Genomic DNA, 18,447 nt, shown 5'->3' on the forward strand with positions numbered 1-18,447 from the left:
TAATTAAATCTAACATTAGTTTATTTGAAGTGGATAAAGTGGCGCATTTAATGACAAAAAACACACTTAAAATGTTATTTTACTGCGAACATCATTTTAGTGTTACTTGAGCTCTGATAGACATGTGGCGTATTGCAGCGCCCTCTTGTGGGGATCCGTTTAGAAACAGGGAATCGACAGGAAATGATGGAAGGAAATCAAGAGAGACAAAGTCGAAAAAAAAATAGAAGTTAACAAAGTGCAGCGTGACTTCATCAAACACATTTAAGTGCTGCGTGTAATACAGTGTACACATTATATAAAAAAAGCATCCAGCTAGAGTGTGCCAGGAGCATGAGTACACTTCGGAATCACGTCAATAAACAGACAAAGTGATGGCAGACTAGTGCAGAGTTATTCATGTGGGAACATTAACATTTCGTGGAGTGTCTGGTTGCCTTGAGAGATGCTGTCACTCAAAGGCGTCAAAGTAGAAGTACCAAGTGACCTTTAAACATTACATTGTGTTCATGCAGTAAAAAATATATTCTACCTCAATTTTATAGGTGACAATACTTAGAAGAGAAGTAAATGTCCAATGCTAAACAGAGATATGGTTACTAATCACTCACTGTGCTTTTACAAACTTCAAGAGTTAGCATTTCTTCTGCTGAGATTTCCCTAAGTACCTGGAGGAGATCTGTCTTTATCAGACTGAAAACTCATATTTAACACAGCTGACATTTCGCAGACACTTGGGGCTTTTGCCGACACGATTTAAACTGTTCTACAGAGACATTTAACGCAAGCTGGCCTTGTGGGCGTAGACGGGTACGTAGACAGTGGTCAGGACACAGTTTTAGGCTATTTACTTAATGCACCGCAGTGGTGGACGTGTGAAACACCTCACTTATCACAACCGGCGGGCCTTCAATGGCCACTTGTGCATGCTTTTGTATGTGATTGAGGCAAAAGGGTGAAAGGGCAAATGAGTTGGCCTTTTTATGCTTGTTGACCCTTTGTTAAGATAAAAGTTCAAACTTGGAAGTCGTAAATAAAATATTGTTGTTTCCTTACTCGACATTCAATTATGGACTGCACTCATTTGTTCGAAAGGCGGCACGGCGGTCGAGTGACTAATTGAATCCTCCTAGCTGTGAGGTTAGCGCGCAGACCTCACAGCTAGGAGACCAGGGTTCAATTCCACCCTCGGCCATCTCTGTGTGGGTACTCCGGTTTTCCTCCCACATTCCTAGGTTAATTAGCGACTCCAAATTGTCCATAGGTATGAATGTGAGTGTGAATGGGTGTACCCCGCCTCTCGCCTAAAGACAGCTGGGATAGGCTCCAGCATAACCCTGCAACCCTAGTGAGGATAAGTGTCATAGAAAATGAATGGATGGATGTAAAAAAATAAAATAAAAAGGCAACTGAGTTAATCTGTTACAGGGTCAAATTTTTGCTATAAGAACTTTATTTACTTTACAATTTCCGTGTAACTTTTATATCAAAATACATTAAGCACTGCAAAATAAGACTGCTCTTTTTCCGGTGCATTTAAGGAAGTGCAGAGATCCTACCTATTCACATATTTAAGCCTCATACAAGTGTAAAAAGAAGTTAAGCACTGTAAATAGAAAAAAATAGTGTATGCCTCCATTAAAAGTAAGTAAGTAAGTAAGTAAGTTTTATTTATATAGCACCTTTCTCAGACAGAAGTCACAAAGTGCTTCACAAAAGGCAAAACACAGAGTTAAAATACACATTAAAAAAATAATACAATAAAACAATGTACAATAAAAATAGACATAAAACAGTACATAAAAACAGTATACAATAAAATAGACATAAATATATGATGGTCATAGTACCCTAAATCTACTGAGCTGGGTATGCCTGCAAAAACAAGTGAGTTTTAAGGTTACTCTTAAATGCATCGACAGAGTCAAGCGAACGTAGGGAGGGTGGCAGGTCATTCCAGAGCCTCGGCGCAACAACCTGAAAAGATAGGTCTCCTCGGGTCCTAAAACGACTACGAGGGACCATGAGTAGATTTTGATCTAACGATCTCAGCCTCCGAGAGGGGTTATAGGGAATCAACAAGTCTCGTATGTAGACAGGGGCCTGGCCGTGCAAGGCTCTAAAAGTGAGCACCAGGATTTTAAAATTCACACGGAATGAGACAGGGAGCCAATGGAGAGCTTCCAGAATCGGCCTGATGTGAGCCCTTCTGTTGCATCGAGTCAATAACCGCGCAGCAGAATTTTGAACCTGTTGCAGACGAGACAACTCTTTTTTGTTTAGACAAGAAAACAAACTATTACAGTAGTCTAAACGAGAAGACACAAAGGCATGGATTATCATCTCGAGCTCACCTTTAGATACCATTGTTCGAAGTTTCGAGATTTTTCTTAGCTGAAAGAAACAATTCCGAGTGAGCTGCTTTGAGTGGTGCTGTAATGACATTTCCTTGTCAAAAATTACTCCAAGATTTCTGAGGCTTGACTTACAAGACAGGCTGTGAACACTCAAATACTGTTTGATCCCTGGAATAGCTTCATCAGGGGCAATCACCAGCACCTCAGTTTTATCTGAATTAAGTTGAAGGGAATTAGCGCCGAGCCATTGTTTTATTTGCACTAAACAATTCATTAAAGAGTTCAATTTTTGTATCTCCGAAGCCTTAAAAGAACAGTACAGCTGAATGTCGTCAGCAAACAGATGGTAGGAGACATCATCAAAATCCTGGATAATCTTTCCTAGAGGGAGAACATATAACAAAAACAAAATCGGACCCAAAACATGTACTTAACAAATTTTGATGACATTTGACACGGTAACAAACTTCAGGAGGGAGGGTTACTTATTGTACATGACGGATGTTTCATGCAAATTTTTCCCCAAACCATTCTAATTCGGAAATATACAACCTGAAAGCAGAGTAAGGTGACCTTTTGGGCTTCCAACATCTCTTCTGCAATGAAAAAAACCCACATAATCACCATTTGCATTCTTATCATTATCCTGTAAGGCAGACTGTAAATGCAAAACGTCATCATCATTTGGTAACAAAGCAGATTGTTACTGTAATTGTTAGTTGCTAACTCTTAAATTACAAGCACTGCTTACCTTGAGAGCCACACTGTGTCCTAGTGGTGTGAATGTGTGCCTCACATCCAGACAAACCTGATTCAAATCTTGTTCCGGTACATCGTCATGTTGGTTTTCTCCGGGTACTCCTGTACTTTCTCTCACATCGCATAACTATGCATGGTAGATTAATGGGGGGACTGTCCAGGGTGTAAGCCGCCTCTCATCCGAAGTCAGCTGGGATATAAATTGTCCATAGGAGTGAGTGGTTGTTTGTCTATGCGTGTCCTGTGACTGACCGATGATCAGTCATTGGGGCCACTTATCTTGAGTCAGTTAGGACAGCTGCAGCTCACCTGTAAACATATTTCAGTGTCACATATAATTAAAATGTTGCAATTAAAAATAAAACAGCTCCTCAACTTTCACAATGATCCCTTTTGATTAAACAGATGTATTAAAACAATTGCCTTGTTGTCATTCAGTCACTACATCAGACATCCGTTACGCACTACAGTCTTACCTGTTTGGCGCCATTATTCTTTTTGAACAGCAAACCCGGAAGGCCTCAAGATGGTGGGTGTTGTGTTGATTCGAAGGAAGATACAGCCAAATCTTGCATAGCCCTCTGGTTGACGCTCCTGTCTTTCTTTGTTTTTGCGTCCTTAAGCACTTATTTTACTTGAATGTTGAGTCAAAGCCTAAAACTTAAAAGCTACTTGGGTCCTGGCTAGTCATGCTCAAAACAACTCAAAAGGTGTGCCACCAGATCTATCGTCGTCTGTTAAAGTTCAACGTTGTTGTTCATAGGTATGCTATTGCTGTTTCAAATTGTCCGACATGACTGTTGATAAACAAATAAAACACAAATAAATTAAAAACTAGCTAGATTTTGACTGACTGACGTATTACCGCTTGTGACCCTCCCCGTGGAAACACCTGTTTGGTGACAAGGGTTCCTTATCGAGATGGGCGGATCGAGCCAAAGAGCAATCGCATCGATATCAAAGATGAGATCCGTATCGGATCGCTACTAGCGTGATGAGATCGATATTTGTACTTCTCTTTGTTTATTTTCCACAAATAACGCCTTCTTTGTGTTGCAATTAATGGTACATTGGTTTTATTTTGTTGATACTGTTACATTGTCTTTGTATTGTATTTATATTGTTCACTAATAAGTTTGATAAGCCTAAAAAAGAACATTTTATTCCTGTGTTTTATTCTGGTTATAATCACGACCAAATGTACTAAAAAGTATCCACACCCACAATATTGACCCTTTTTACTTGGTATTAAATCAATACAAACATTTGCAGTATCGCCCAACCCCCAGTTTCTGTAGTTAAATAGACTTGAGACAGAGACAAACGTGACACCTACAGGATAAATGAATGTACTGCACAATACCTACATGTATGCCTGTCTATTAATTATAGCTGTGTCTCTAAAATGAGATGTGCAACATTTTTTTTTATCAATAAAGACAACACAAATAAAAAAACAGAATTTAATATAAAAGAAGGCAAATTATGAAGGGAACAGAGCATTCAAGCATGAGTTGAAGGCACCGGTGTTACAACACAAACTATTTGAGGCACCTTACAGGATGTTGTGAAAGTGGTGAAGCATATGCAAAAGTAGAAAAATAAAATAAGTGCAAAAATGCGAATAAATTACATGAAGTGGCAGCATTTTACACCCTCATAATGCTGCAAGGAGAAAAAAAATCACATTTAGATACTTTTCAACCTGCTAATCAGCAGTATATACTTCAAGTACCATAAAAGTTGCAGTACTATATAACAAGGTGTTACCGTTTTCTGCGCCATGTATAAAATCCTGATTAAAAAAAAAGCATGCTAAAATTCAATGTGCTGATCATCAGGGTGGTTTGAGCTTGTTTCTTAAGTTTGAGGTTACTACTTTCACTTGTGGTCAGGAAATGCTTGTTGAATGTTAAAAAGGCTGCTGCCAGACCTTTGTGTCATGTGTCTCTGTAAATAATACTAAATGAAAAGCTTATTAACAGTGAAAAACACATGCCTGAGTATTTAGCATGTTATTTTTTTTGCAGAGACCTTGTCTGACTGTAGCCAAGTGCTAAGGGTTAAAAACATAATTTGTAGCCCTATTAGAACAATTAACACCATGTTTTCAAGTTTTCAGAGGAAGCTGCACAACATCAACAACAATAAAAGGCTTCATCCTATTTTTTTACACATTCCTCTGAGAATCCAACACTGTTTATCCTCGTTATCTGTAACACAGCTACATGACCAGCAGGGGGGGGCCCTCATTGCAGGTCACGGCACCTACCGGGAACACTACCACGATCACTCACATTCACTACAAAGTACGTAACAAGAACCACATAGAACCACACAGAACCATAGAACCTAGACATCGGTGGTACGGATGCTGTCATCATCCAAGTTGAAGGGGAAAGTGCACGCTGTGTGAGACAGAGGCTGCGAGCGATGCCTGCGACGCCCGCACGCCACATCCCCGGATGCAGTGAGGATACCCAGTCCAACGGAGGGCGCAGTGGGGCAAGGAGCTAGAGTGGAGAGGGAGTTGGAGGAAGAGGAGGTAGAGGAAGAGTTGGGGGAGGAGGAGAGTGAAGCCAAGGTAGGCACGGCGCTGAAAACGTTGTCATCGTCTTCAGCATCCATGATGGCGGGCCCAGACGCACGGACAGGTGTCCACGGCTGCCAGCCCGGCGCCACGGAGCATGACTTGGCGAGAGTTGGGCGGCGCTCATCGCATTGTCGAACTTGACATGTGGAAGCCTTGTGACTTCGATAGAGAGATGAACCCCTTTTAAATGAAAAGCCCTATAACAAAAAAACATAAAAATACCACATCAGGAGCTTTCAGTTTTCAGTAAAGTCAAGAAGTCTTTGTTTGACCAAATTGCAGCACTACTACTACAGCAGCACTACTTGCAATCATCAGCATACAAATTAATTAATTGTGTGAGTTAATCCTCATGTGAGTTACATCCAGAATTTCTTATAGACTATATATTATATTATGGACTTATAGTGACACAAACACAAAAAAACCCCTCTTTTTCATGACCCATTTTCCAGAAAATATTTTTTTTTTACAAAAAAGCAAAAACAGAATAAATGTTTTATAATTATTATTATATTTTCCAGACTGCTTTCTAGGGAAACATACCATCCTATATTCCGGTCAATATGGTAATTTAATTGGTATTGAGAAGAGCCAGAGTGTTACCTTCGGGGGGCCTCTGAAATCCTGAATCTTAATCTCGATATCCCTAATCCAGCCATGCATGTCCTCTGGAGAGTCTGTCTAAGGAGGGAAGATGCCATGTTATATGATATTTTATAATAATTATGGGTCAAATGACACCAGATCAATACACCAATACAGTCGTCCCTCACCATTTGAATATCACAAATCATTTTGAGGTTGAACACAGCCTGTTATTAAGCCTTAAATATGCATACTGAAGCTAATTTTACACATTTTGTGCCTAAATTAAGCATTTTTCAAGCATAAAAAATTAATTTAAAAAGTATTCTACACTTGTCTCTAGTTGTGCTGGAACAACATGCTTTTTAGCAGGTTTGAATTATCTCACAACAGACACAATAATCTGCAACAAAAACACTGGCTACTGTTGCTCCGGTAACCCACTCCAAGCTAAAACTCAATTCTTAACCCCCTCATTGACGAGGGAACACATTTATAGCAACACACACAAGCACGAGTCTTGCTTGTGTTTTAAATGACTTATTTACTCTTTTGTGTCTGCTATATTGGGTAATAGGAGTGTAACAATAACTATATAGGGGTGTAAATTAACATATTTAAAAGTTCATAAACAGATTCAGTCTATGCTCTAACTATGCTCTAACTACATATATATTCCATGTACAAATAAGAAATCCTACTTCATGGAAATTCACTTATTACAGTCAGGTTTACAATTAATACATTGCGATAAAGAAGGGAGTACTGTCGAACATTTAGGAATGCTCAAACCCCTTGCTTATACAATCTCTGTGTATTTATTTTCTTCACCCACAATGCATCTGGTACACAATCGGGCCTTAATGTCCATAAGACACTTTTTCTCTACGCTTCTTGGTTCTTGCACAAAAAATAATATGCTTGCCATTTCTGTCAGCTGTCCTCCCATGGGAAGGAAGCAACAGGATGTTATTGTTGTTATGGTAACAGATGCTTGCATCCACCACAAAAACAAAGCTTGCAGGGTCCTAAAAACAGAGCTTGTGCTACACATCAGCAGTGGAGCATTTCAAGAAAAACATCTCAAAATCCCACAACACACCTGCTGTCTCACAACAACATTTAAATTCATTCATTAAATTTGTTCATTTATTACCTGAATGTAGAAAGTTCGGGATCCAGTGATGATCTCAAACAAGTTGTCTCTCAGCAGCAGATCACTGATGGACACAAATTATAGCATCATATTATAAATCCAAAGGTCAAAACATTTTTTTTATGTTGCAGTTAATCATCCCCAGATGCATTTGCAAGTTTAGTTGTTCATCAAATGCAGAGTGCATGTCCAGTCTACACTTTCTGTACCGTCATCACTCAACACTTGGTTCTATTAGCAGTTTCACTTTACAATAAGGAACACAAAAATCTAGTAGTTAAGGAAGCTAAGGAAATAATGAGGAACCACTGACTAAGGCACATACATTTAGAGTAGTTACTGAGGAACTAATGAAGAACTAATAAGTAGTGGTTAGAGTTAGGTAGGTTTATGGGTGGAATAGATTAAAACAGACCGTTTTGGAAAGCCAAGGAAATACAGCTGGGATAGGTGCAAATTCTGGAAGATCTACAAAGCTGTCTTTGCGGGTTATCATGTGCAGCTGCTCTATAGGAGTCCACATTTCAATAAAAAGGGCCGAAAATGAGCATAAAAGGTCCCATTTACGTTCTGTAATTTTGTGTACCTTATTAGCCATATTAGCTTTATTTGTGCCGTTTACTGTTTAGATCTTCTGATCATGTTTTTGCAAAATTGAACTTAGGATACATTATTCAACTGTTTCTAAATAAACGGAGTAGGAATCAATGAAGAAAACGATTCAAATGAAATCTTGCTAGAATGTGCACCATAGGTCAAGTTTTAGTTTTAAGTTTTTGTCAATGAAGTTCAACCGTTCTTGATTTGCATTTACCATGGATGGCTGATGAAAAGTAAATTACTGTAAATGGAGACCTATTCCTTTTCCTCTTGCTTTTCATTGTTTGGGTTATAAGTTACCAGAAGTACACAGCGCTTCGCTGTGGTCACAAAAAGCTGCTTTATTGGAGGTGGTGTGTTTGTACTGCATAAATTCAGATGACACAATCATTATCTGGATGAGCACACACCGCATGTGTTTATAATCAATTACAAGTGCATGAGTGAGATGATGACAAAATAAGAATTGGACTCGGTGGTCACACTGACTCACCCCGACTTGACAAGACATTCATGGACCTTCTGAATGTCTCTCAGGGGAATGGCTCGTAGAGGCTCCTTGTCCTGACACACAAACACAGCAGACATAAGCCAATGAAGAAGAGCAGAGATGAAGATCGGCGAGAGACAGTAGGCCTTCTCCTCACCATCTCAGTCTTGTAGTAACTGACTGCGTTGTTATCCAGGGTAAAAAAACGTCTCTTCCAGCTTTTTCTCTGGAAAATATGACAGTTTCCTCATGCTCACAGTCTATCGCCGCAGAAGTTGAAAGTAGCTCTCTACTCACAACATTGCCTTGCTTGACACAATAACTGGACCTCACCACACCAGGCCTGACGCCCTTCTTTTCAGTCTCTTCTGCTTCATTCTGAAACATCATAGCCATCTTCAATCACAGTCATCAAAACATGTCTGCATACATTTCCTAAATGCCATATTTACTGGACCAATACAACTTTTATTTTGTGGCCACTATACCTGAATAGGAGTGTGCACTACCACTCCGCCTATGATCTCCGTCTTGTATGCGTGCTGTTTCTTTCCTCCATGAATGTCACTGACAACTGCAGACATATGGGACCTCTGAGATGCAGGACCAGACCTAGGAACCTATCAGCAAACACCATCATTCAAGGTCACCTACTGTGCAAAATTGACGTTTTAAAGATGATATAACAATAATAGGTGTTCCGAGCCTCTTTATGCTCCAAATCATCATTAGTGTATACGCCCACCACTTCACAGAGGACAGCTTTGTGATGAAAAAAAAATTGTGTTTTTCTTCGGTGAATAGGCTAACCAAGCACGATGCTGCTGTTAAAATGTGACTGCAACATAACACAGCAGTACACTTCCGGTTGCGGGCGGGTGATATTGTCAGTCCTACTCCTCTACTGGAGCAGAACCAGAATGTACAGCAGGAGAAGTTGCCCATGGGACCAGACTGCCTGCACGCAGAAAATAATTAGCATCTCAAATTAAAATTCATGCAATTTTCCCCATTTATGCACATCGCCAGCACATATATCGGAATGTAATCCCCCCACAAGTGCATTTACAAACTGAAACATGAATTTCTGATCTTGGTCAAAGTGACGCAATACAAACCATCAAAAGTATAAACATAAAGTGTCCCCTCCACGGGTTATTAGACTGAAATGAATGAATTACTGTTTTGTTATGAAACCTACTGTGGTAGGCTTGTTGTTATGTCATGTTTTTAGACACACGCAAAGAATATTGGCAGAGCAGGAGACAAAAAATGTGAGTGGCAGTTCTGGAAATGCCTTGTTGATGGCAGAGGTGTGACAAACATAGCCAAACTGGTTTGAGCTGACAAAGAGGCAACTCAGTTAGCAATCTATTTCAACACAGATATGAATGAAGACTATCGCTGCATGTTGTTTACTACTTTGTATGCATTTGTAATGTTTTTGGGGCAGAATGTTTTGCAACTTACAAATGTGGGTCCAACTTGAACTTTAAGAAGAATTCAGTCTGCCTATGTACCTACATATCACAAGTATGTCTTTCAAGCACCTTGGCTTAGAGCGCCTCAGAGAGTAGTGTAAAGGCACCAACCAATTCAATAAACCCCAGTATGTGGTGTGATATACCCCAGGCTCTACTAGCACTGGGTGAAAAACCTTGGCATTAACAACTGCGGCAGTAGGCAACCTCCCAATGTAATTTTTACTCACTCCACAAGATGACACTAGCTGTCTGAATATTCACATTCTTTCCCAGGGCATTGAATCCATCGCAATTGGATTGTTGGTTATCTTCAAGCAAGATTTATTGGCTAATGCTCAAAAACTACGGCTCTGTACAAACTGACATGCAGACGGAATCACGTGACATACTAAAATACAGAGGAAGAAAGAACGTGTACAGTTTCCAAGGCTTGTCTCAGCTCACGCCGAAGTGGAATTACTTCTACGATTCATTTTGAAGGGTAGCGAAATATCAGGAGAATGCTGCCTCACATCTGGTTACAGTTTCAGATTTTCCCACTCTGGAAGTCACCACAGTCATCAACAAGTGTATTGGAAAATACAGTCATCCCCCATCTCACCATGGTTCGAATTTCACGGTTTCAGTCGATCATAGCTTCGAAAAAAATATATTAATTAATAAATTATGAATAATTTAATAAATTAAATTATGCTTTGTGGTTGAATACAGTCTATTATTAGTTAGAAAAAGTTACATATATATTTACATATTTAAACACATTTTGCAAAAATTTTGCCTAAAATTCTCAATCATAAGAATGATGACACAAACTAAAATATAAATACAAGGCATTCAAAGACGTGCTGTGTAGTATTATACAGTGGTCACTCGGTCTCCTGTAATTATTTGTGATATATCTGTCGATAACCAATATATAAAAGAAGAGCATTGATATCCACATGAATTAGTAAGACTTCAACATAAAGGATAGCCGTGGGTGTTCTTTGCTTTGCTGGCACTGGAGCCCTGGCTAACTACTGCACATGTTGCATCTAATGTAATGACTCCACACTTTACTCTTCCCTTCTGCCTGTTAAATGCAAATATACACATTTAGTGCATTTTGCTCATTAGCATAGAGTTTGATACAATAGTGACTGCATTGGTCTGAAAGTGATAATACATAGGCTGATGTCAGGAGTTTTTCAACTAACACATGATGTGTACATAAAATGAATCTGAATCACGGCACAGCAATATAACGATATAATCGGTCGGACTCTTTCGAACATCCTCCATCACAGAAAGAATCACTTAAACATTTGGTCTATATCTTACCTAAATATCTGAAGCAAAGCATGGGAAACAGTGTGTTCAACCTTTGATAATAAACACTCACAGTGATCTTGCTGGCCTGGTTAAGAGCTGCAACCCAGTCTCTCATGTCCATTACATCGTTGGCTTGGAGAAAGTACCTCCGGGATACGGCATTGATGACTGCGGGGAAGAGGGAAAAGATCAATTTAGAGTTCAATGAATCCCGACAATCACTGTTTTATAAATAAAGAGTTTGCGAGAGCTTGTGAGTCTGACTCAGTGTTTCCTCTACGACTCACCAAAACAGAACTGGGTCTTTGGCTTCTGCTTTGCCGTAGCTTCATTCACCTGACAGCAGAACATGTCAAATATGGATCTTGTTAGTTGCTGTGTTAGCATCCCCGTTAAGACAGTAGGTGTGTTGCAGCAGAGATAAGGAAAAAGTTGACAATACTCCAACACAAGTCAACATACAGTATATGGACCAATTTTTAATAGAAATGACCCCTTTTATGTCGGTAAAGGTGGTAGACCATGTATGTCGACTTCAGCTGGTTCCACTGTATCCTCTTTTACTATCTGTAAGGTGTAATAATCTGCATACAGTGTATTTATCAAGTATGTCCTTTTCATATTTCATTAAAATAAGTATGTTTCGGAGAAAGACTAGAAAAATCATGTAGTCATTAATTTTTTTCCAATTCTTTACACTCCAAAGTGATTTTTGAGTAAGAAAAAGTACATTGACTCAGACTGTCCAGAGAAGAGCTGTCAACACTGCAGCCAGCTGTGATTATCTTTGCTAAAGTCCACATCTGGAAAATGTCAGCAGTTCGCTCTGCATGTGACCATCAGCTTCAGCTGCAGATAGCTCAGATTGCTTCTATCTGCGTGTCTTGGGACTGCACACTGCTAAAATGTCTTCTCTGTGTACACTCACTGGCCACTTCATTAGGTACGTCTACAGTTTGTATCTCCAAATCCGTCTTAATTAACACAATAAACAGTGTCAAAGTGTATATAAGCACATGTTTAGTCTTGGCTATTAGCAGCTGTACTGCATCCTAATAAAAAAGCATGCTTGTAGACAACCATTATGTATCCAATAAGACACATGCTGGATTGTTCGGTTGCAATTTAGTATGCAGTTCTGTACGCGCATCCTGTTCTGCGTTACGGGGAAGCTGGAGCCTATTCCAGCTGACTTTAGGTTTCTTATTGGCCCACAGCACATTGTGAAACACTAATTATATTATTAATTATACAAGAATAAAGTAAAAAAAGTTGTAATTTGGCGAGAAAATTCCATACAGACACTACTAGACATAGATAATACTTGAAAAGTTGTAAATAAGGTGCACCATTTTCAGCTGCGAATTGCATGCCAAGTAGGGAAGTCCCGATCCGCTGTGTTTTGAGGATTGATTAATTTCAGGCCAATCTGGTTGCCGTATAACATTCGTAACTCTGGGCCACACGCCCACAGTAGGTGCAGTAATGTGCCACAAAGCTGGTTGCCACTCGACTACCGCCACCCACAAGAAGAAGAAAACACAACACCACCATGGAGACATGTCCGCCATGTAACGTTATATTATCAAGTTAGCTTTTAATTATTGTGTGGTTTATTGATTTATTTATTATCGTAACAGGCCTAAGTAGCAAGCAGCTGTTCAACTCCAATGGAAAAAACAGCCACGCGTCACGTCACAAATGACTTTCAAGTAATGCACTTCAAGTAATGCATTGCATACTGCGACTTCCATTCATTCATTCATTTTCTATGTCACTTCCACGTTACTCATTACACTCATATATCATTCAGTGCCATAGTTGCAATGCCATAGTTCGCAGTCTGACTGGCTTCTGGCTACCCTGTTGAGTAGCAAAACAGCTTTTCTCCAAATGAGAACTCTTGTCACTTTAAAATGTATTAAACATGGAGTATATTTGAAATTCCCACAGTGGAACCAAGTGAAAGCTAATAGGGCTTTACCTTGGAGATGTAGGTTAGTCTCAGACTGCCAACAAAGCTTGCTCCACTGGGCAGGTTCTGCATGAAAAACATACAAACACACACACACACACACACACACACACACACACACACACACACACAAATCATTAGATCAGAGTCCAAGTTTACCCAGGCCCACTTCCTCTTGCTGTTTGTACAAGTGTGTTGTGTCATTCAGTGATACACAAAGCACCTGAGGGTTGTCCATGTACCACAGCAAAGCATTCTCCTCGGTATCCAGGATGAAGTAGCGCCTCTGGAAACGGCAGCTGTTCTCCTTCTCTTCAATATCCAAAAAGCCACACACACGATTCAGACGGTCCAGGTACGGCATGCTGCTGCTGCTATCACATATCACTGGGACACACACACATACACGCATGCAATGAGATGACTCAAGGTAGCTGCACATACTATAATAAAAGAGAAGCAAGGGTTAAAACCTGCCTCTCACACACACACACACACACACACACACATATACACAGGAAACAAGAGAGAGCGTCTCACACTCAGCAGTTTTTCATGTGACGTGATTGAGGCTGAGCGGCAGCAAAGTCTGAAGCCTGAGGCTTCGCTGCGGCACTCCACCACAGTCAAAAATTACAGACTGTGCTGAAGATCTGCTCACATTTCAACTGGCCAGACACCAGGGTGGTGGTGATGGTGGAGGGGGTTCTAGATGGTAAAATATATTCATTAAGACCATGCTTTGCCTGCCATGCAAGTGAATCACCAAGATCATGACTGACAAAAATGCTACCACTCATTTAGTGACACACAATGCTGTCCAGCCAATGTCTTACACACACACAATTTTTATGAGGGAGTGAGAAGGGTGGCACGACATGATTCTTCAGCGGTGTTGTAATACTTAACTTACTGGAGGAGGTCCAATGTTCCGCCAGCATCCGTTGTCAGTCTTAATTGTAACTTTAAGACTAACAAACGGCAGTTCCTCATACTTTCATATTAACCACCATAAATACATTTAGCGCCACCTGTTTGCGCTAACTCATAAACACATTATAATGGAACTGCCTGTAAATGTAGTGGTCTTGACTAAGAAAGAAAATGCCTGAAATAAAGACACAGAACTTGTGCAGTCTATAACCTTTGCAATGGAACCAGATTGCATACCGAATGCAATGCATATGACCATGAATGACTTCCCAACTGAAACTCTTATACCGCATCACATACAAAAAAGCCAACTTCCACCCACCAAGACTGGGGGAAGGAGTTGAATCGAAAGTAGGTACTTTCTTAAACACTTGTTTTACAGGACGCCCTACTGGTTCTTACTTGAGGACAGACCTGAAGAGGAAGCCCCATCAAATATTTTGCTGGGACTCCACAAAATGATAACCTCCACTACACTATGCCCTCGTCTGTCATCATAGCAGAAAGGCATGGCTTGCCATGATGAGTATGTTCTACGCTACGAAATTTAACATGATTATGGTTTTTTCACAGCCCTAAAAATAATACACACAGTCAGCCCTTATTTATCATGGTTACTTGTTTCCAGACCCAACCGTGATTATTCCGCAAAGTAGGATGTTGTATTATCGTTTTAAACGACACCAAAGCATCAGATAATGAGGTTTGCACATTTTTGGATGGCTTTGCACACTGAGTTCTACTGTCGTCAATGTGATCCTGACTTCCTTGTATGGGCAGCAGATTGCCTGCACTTTAACCTATGTATCCGGAAGTCCTCGGGAGCGCTTGGTAGTGTGACCAATCACAGCAAAGTAGGCCTGACTGGAGGCGGGCAGTGGGTGGAATAAATTAAACAGCTTGTTTGGGTGGGAAGCAGGAAATCCACGGAAACACTGCAGAAAGAGGAGCATAATCTGGAAGATCTAGAAAGCTTTCTGTGCAGGTTATTGTGTGCAGCTGCTCTATGGCAATCCACAACTCAATACAAAGCGCAGAAATGGGCAAAATAGGTCCTGTTTAAATTTAGGCCACATTTTTTCAATAACAAAATAAAATACAACAAAAAGATTCATATTTTTTGAGGAATAAGCGTGCGTAGTCGACCACGCGAGGGATGGATGTATACCTTACATGCGACCTAAGTTATACATTTTATGACCACAGTAGCTTGTTGCTATAGGTAGGCATCATAACTGCTTAACACACCTTATCACCCTTGCTCTGCCAGAGAATAAGAAGATGTGGCAAGAGATGTCACTGGTACCAAGTTAGCATCTTTTTTTGCTATATTTAGTGAGTAGTCAGACCCCTCTAGATATTGTCTTGCAAAAAGGCAACAACTCTAGCTACTTTTTCTGCTCTAATTTGAGATTTTTGGAAACTGTGACATAAAAGCATGTATTGCTTTAACCATTAGGGGAAGCCCCACACGTAGTATAACAGATTTCATCTAAATAGTGACAATTTTGCCACAGGCATCTGTTTAATTTATGGATTCTACTCAATTTTAGTGAGGATACTGAAGGAAGGAAGCACATCTGACCTAATCAAAGTCTGTGACTAATCCGAATAAGGACAGGATGATGCAAAGATGAGGCAATGGAGGCAGAGATAGACTTCAATGCAACTCACAGCAAGTCACTTGATTCATGTACAATTTATTCATGCATGTGGCAACTGAAATCAATTATTCCCTCTAATTTTAAATGTATTTCTAGCCAGTGGCACATTAGATGGATGCAAGTGTTTGGACACCTGACCATTATACTCACAGGAACATGAAGGATCATATTAAGTTGGTTCACCGTCGGCAGGAGTAAGAGGTATATCTCATTTTTATCTTATATTGTCAGAGGTCACTGATGTTGTTATGATCATCACTGATGATATTATCCCTAAACTAGGATACAGCAATCTCTGTTCTAATTCAATGCCGTTTGATGGACTTCAGGTCATGTTATTCCCCACACCAAACTCCTCCTGCCTTCACAACAGTCATACTGGCACAGAAATGGCGCTTTCCCCAAACTGTCCCCACAAAATTGGAACCATACAACTACCAACATGTGACTCATGTTTGGTCAACCATGAACGTGATCATCAGAACCCTGGCGTGCACAAATCAAGCAAGTGGTCTGCTAGAAAGTGAATTCTAATGCGATTCAGTTCACTTGAGCGCCAGTGTGAACACAACATGGACCAGTGTTGAAATGGCAGCAAAAAACATGCAGAAATGACTAATATTTGAGTCAAAATGCATTGCTGTCTCTCTCCATATTTGTGTGTGACAACAGCGCTCTTTAATAGTATATTTTAGAAGCTTTGGGGGAAAAAAAATAAAAATAAGCTGCCAAATCAAGTCCCTACTTTATGAGTATGTTCTTACCAGTGTGGATGCAAAAACAAGTGTCACCATGTGTTTTTTTTTTTTTATCACATTTTTTGTTCTCACCAAAGTACTGTAACTGTATGAAGATGAGTTTGTCTAAGCTGCAAACTGACAAATGACAGGATGTATTGTATACACTTCTCTGGCACGCTGTGCACAGAAGTAAACTCATGTTAAAAGTTTCATGCTTTAACAGGAAGTACAAGTTGGCGCATCTTGACAATGCACACAACGTGATGATGACAATGATGATGATGACTTTCCAGGCCATCACGCAGATTTTAGTCAGCAGCACCTGACATGCTTGTGTCGACAAGCATCAAGCACGCGCACACACACATACACACACACACACACACACACACACACTTATAGAAAGACAGAGTTGCAATGCAAAAGTTCCACTGAGGACTCACCCGCCTTACAGAGTCCGTGTCTGCGCCACAAGCAGCGCCCCACACCGCTACGACTCCTCCTGAACACACCAGGCCGACATGACGGAACCCAACTTGTTTCAAAACTACTTTGTCGAGGTGAACCCCCTCCCCGTCTTGCCTTTTTGTTTGTGTGCTCCGACTACAGAACAGTCTTCTTCTGCTGCTGCTTCTTTCCGGGTTTCGTTAATAGGGTAAAACCAACCCCGGATGTGATCCTCCTCCTCCTTTACACGGTGCCTGAACTCATATGAGGAACTAGTAGACATTCGACTAAAACCTTCTTTAAGCATATCTCTCCATTTCGATTATCCGTGCAACCACTGTCTGTTTGGGGGCACATTTAAGAGACTTCTTCAGTGTGGGGAATGTGTGCAAACTTTGTTATCTGTTGTTGACGCAGCACAAGTAGGTCACGCGCGCGCGCGAGTACACAATAGAAGGTGAGCGTGACAACGACATTCTCATCACGAAATATATAACAAAATATTGATGATATTAATAGACAATTATCTGTACACACAGACACATACATATAAGGGATATATCATATAATATATAATTTTATCTATATTTTTATATTATTTAGTCTTAAATTGCTGTTTATATATTCATTCATTCATTCATTTTCTGCCGCTTTTCCTCACGAGGGTCGCAGGGGGTGCTGGAGCCTATCCCAGCTGTCTTCGGGCATGAGGCGGGGTACACCCTGGACTGGTCGCCAGCCAATCACAGGGCACATATAGACAAACAACCAGTCACACTCACATTCATACCGATGGACAATTTGGAGTCTCCAATTAACCTAGCATGTTTTTGGAATGTGGGAGGAAACCGGAGTACCCGGAGAAAACCCACGCATGCACGGGGAGAACATGCAAACTCCACACAGAGATGGCCGAGGGTGAAAGGTGGAATTGAACCCTGGTCTCCTAGCTTTGAGGTCTGCACGGCGGTCGAGTGGTTAGCGCGCAGACCACTCGACCGCCATGCCGCCGTTTATATATTTAAAAATTGTATTATTTAGTTTATAACCATGATCAACAAATTTAAGGCAAAATCACCATATCATTCAATATCAGTATCGGTAATGCTGGCCCTGAATCGACTTGATATCGGATCTACAGTGCAGTATACCAACATTTGCATAGGCTCATCACTCATTGGACAGAATGATGCTCATACTTACAGCTTCCCACCTCTGTAGCTAACTGATGGATATTTAGTAGACTGTAGCGAAGCCTGCTTTTTTTTGACAAAGCAGTCCTCCTTAAAATGGGGAGGGCTCATCCAGTTAGGGGTGTGTCAGAGGCAGAATCACTTCCATGAGGACATG

The 18,447-nt window shown here is 40.4% G+C and overlaps 1 protein-coding gene and 1 long non-coding RNA gene across 3 annotated transcripts; both read right to left on the bottom strand.

Annotated features, from left to right (window-relative positions):
- Window positions 1-1,401: 1,401 nt before the first annotated feature.
- On the bottom strand, window positions 1,402-3,995 carry LOC131127965 (uncharacterized). Its single transcript, XR_009129585.1, has 3 exons — window positions 3,593-3,995; window positions 3,109-3,425; window positions 1,402-2,953 (listed from the first exon to the last, which is right to left on the bottom strand). It is a non-coding gene; the product is annotated as an uncharacterized LOC131127965 (long non-coding RNA).
- Window positions 3,996-4,565: 570 nt separating this feature from the next.
- plekha2 (pleckstrin homology domain containing A2) lies at window positions 4,566-17,479 on the bottom strand. 2 transcript variants are annotated; one of them, XM_058070392.1, is made up of 13 exons: window positions 17,233-17,478; window positions 17,094-17,152; window positions 13,537-13,700; window positions 13,323-13,379; window positions 11,626-11,674; window positions 11,409-11,506; window positions 9,032-9,163; window positions 8,841-8,921; window positions 8,701-8,769; window positions 8,547-8,617; window positions 7,454-7,517; window positions 6,316-6,393; window positions 4,566-5,906 (listed from the first exon to the last, which is right to left on the bottom strand). In XM_058070392.1, the coding sequence occupies exons 3-13, from the start codon at window positions 13,675-13,677 to the stop codon at window positions 5,469-5,471; spliced, it is 1,278 nt and encodes a 425-aa protein (XP_057926375.1). In that variant the 5' UTR covers window positions 13,678-13,700; window positions 17,094-17,152; window positions 17,233-17,478; the 3' UTR covers window positions 4,566-5,468. The 2 variants fall into 2 exon arrangements, with proteins under 2 accessions (XP_057926375.1, XP_057926376.1); XM_058070393.1 differs by having other exon boundaries at window positions 5,481-5,906; window positions 6,316-6,389; window positions 17,094-17,479.
- Between the last annotated feature and the right edge of the window lie 968 nt (window positions 17,480-18,447).

Source organism: Doryrhamphus excisus, chromosome 4 (assembly GCF_030265055.1).
Source record: "Doryrhamphus excisus isolate RoL2022-K1 chromosome 4, RoL_Dexc_1.0, whole genome shotgun sequence".
NCBI lineage: Eukaryota > Metazoa > Chordata > Actinopteri > Syngnathiformes > Syngnathidae > Doryrhamphus > Doryrhamphus excisus.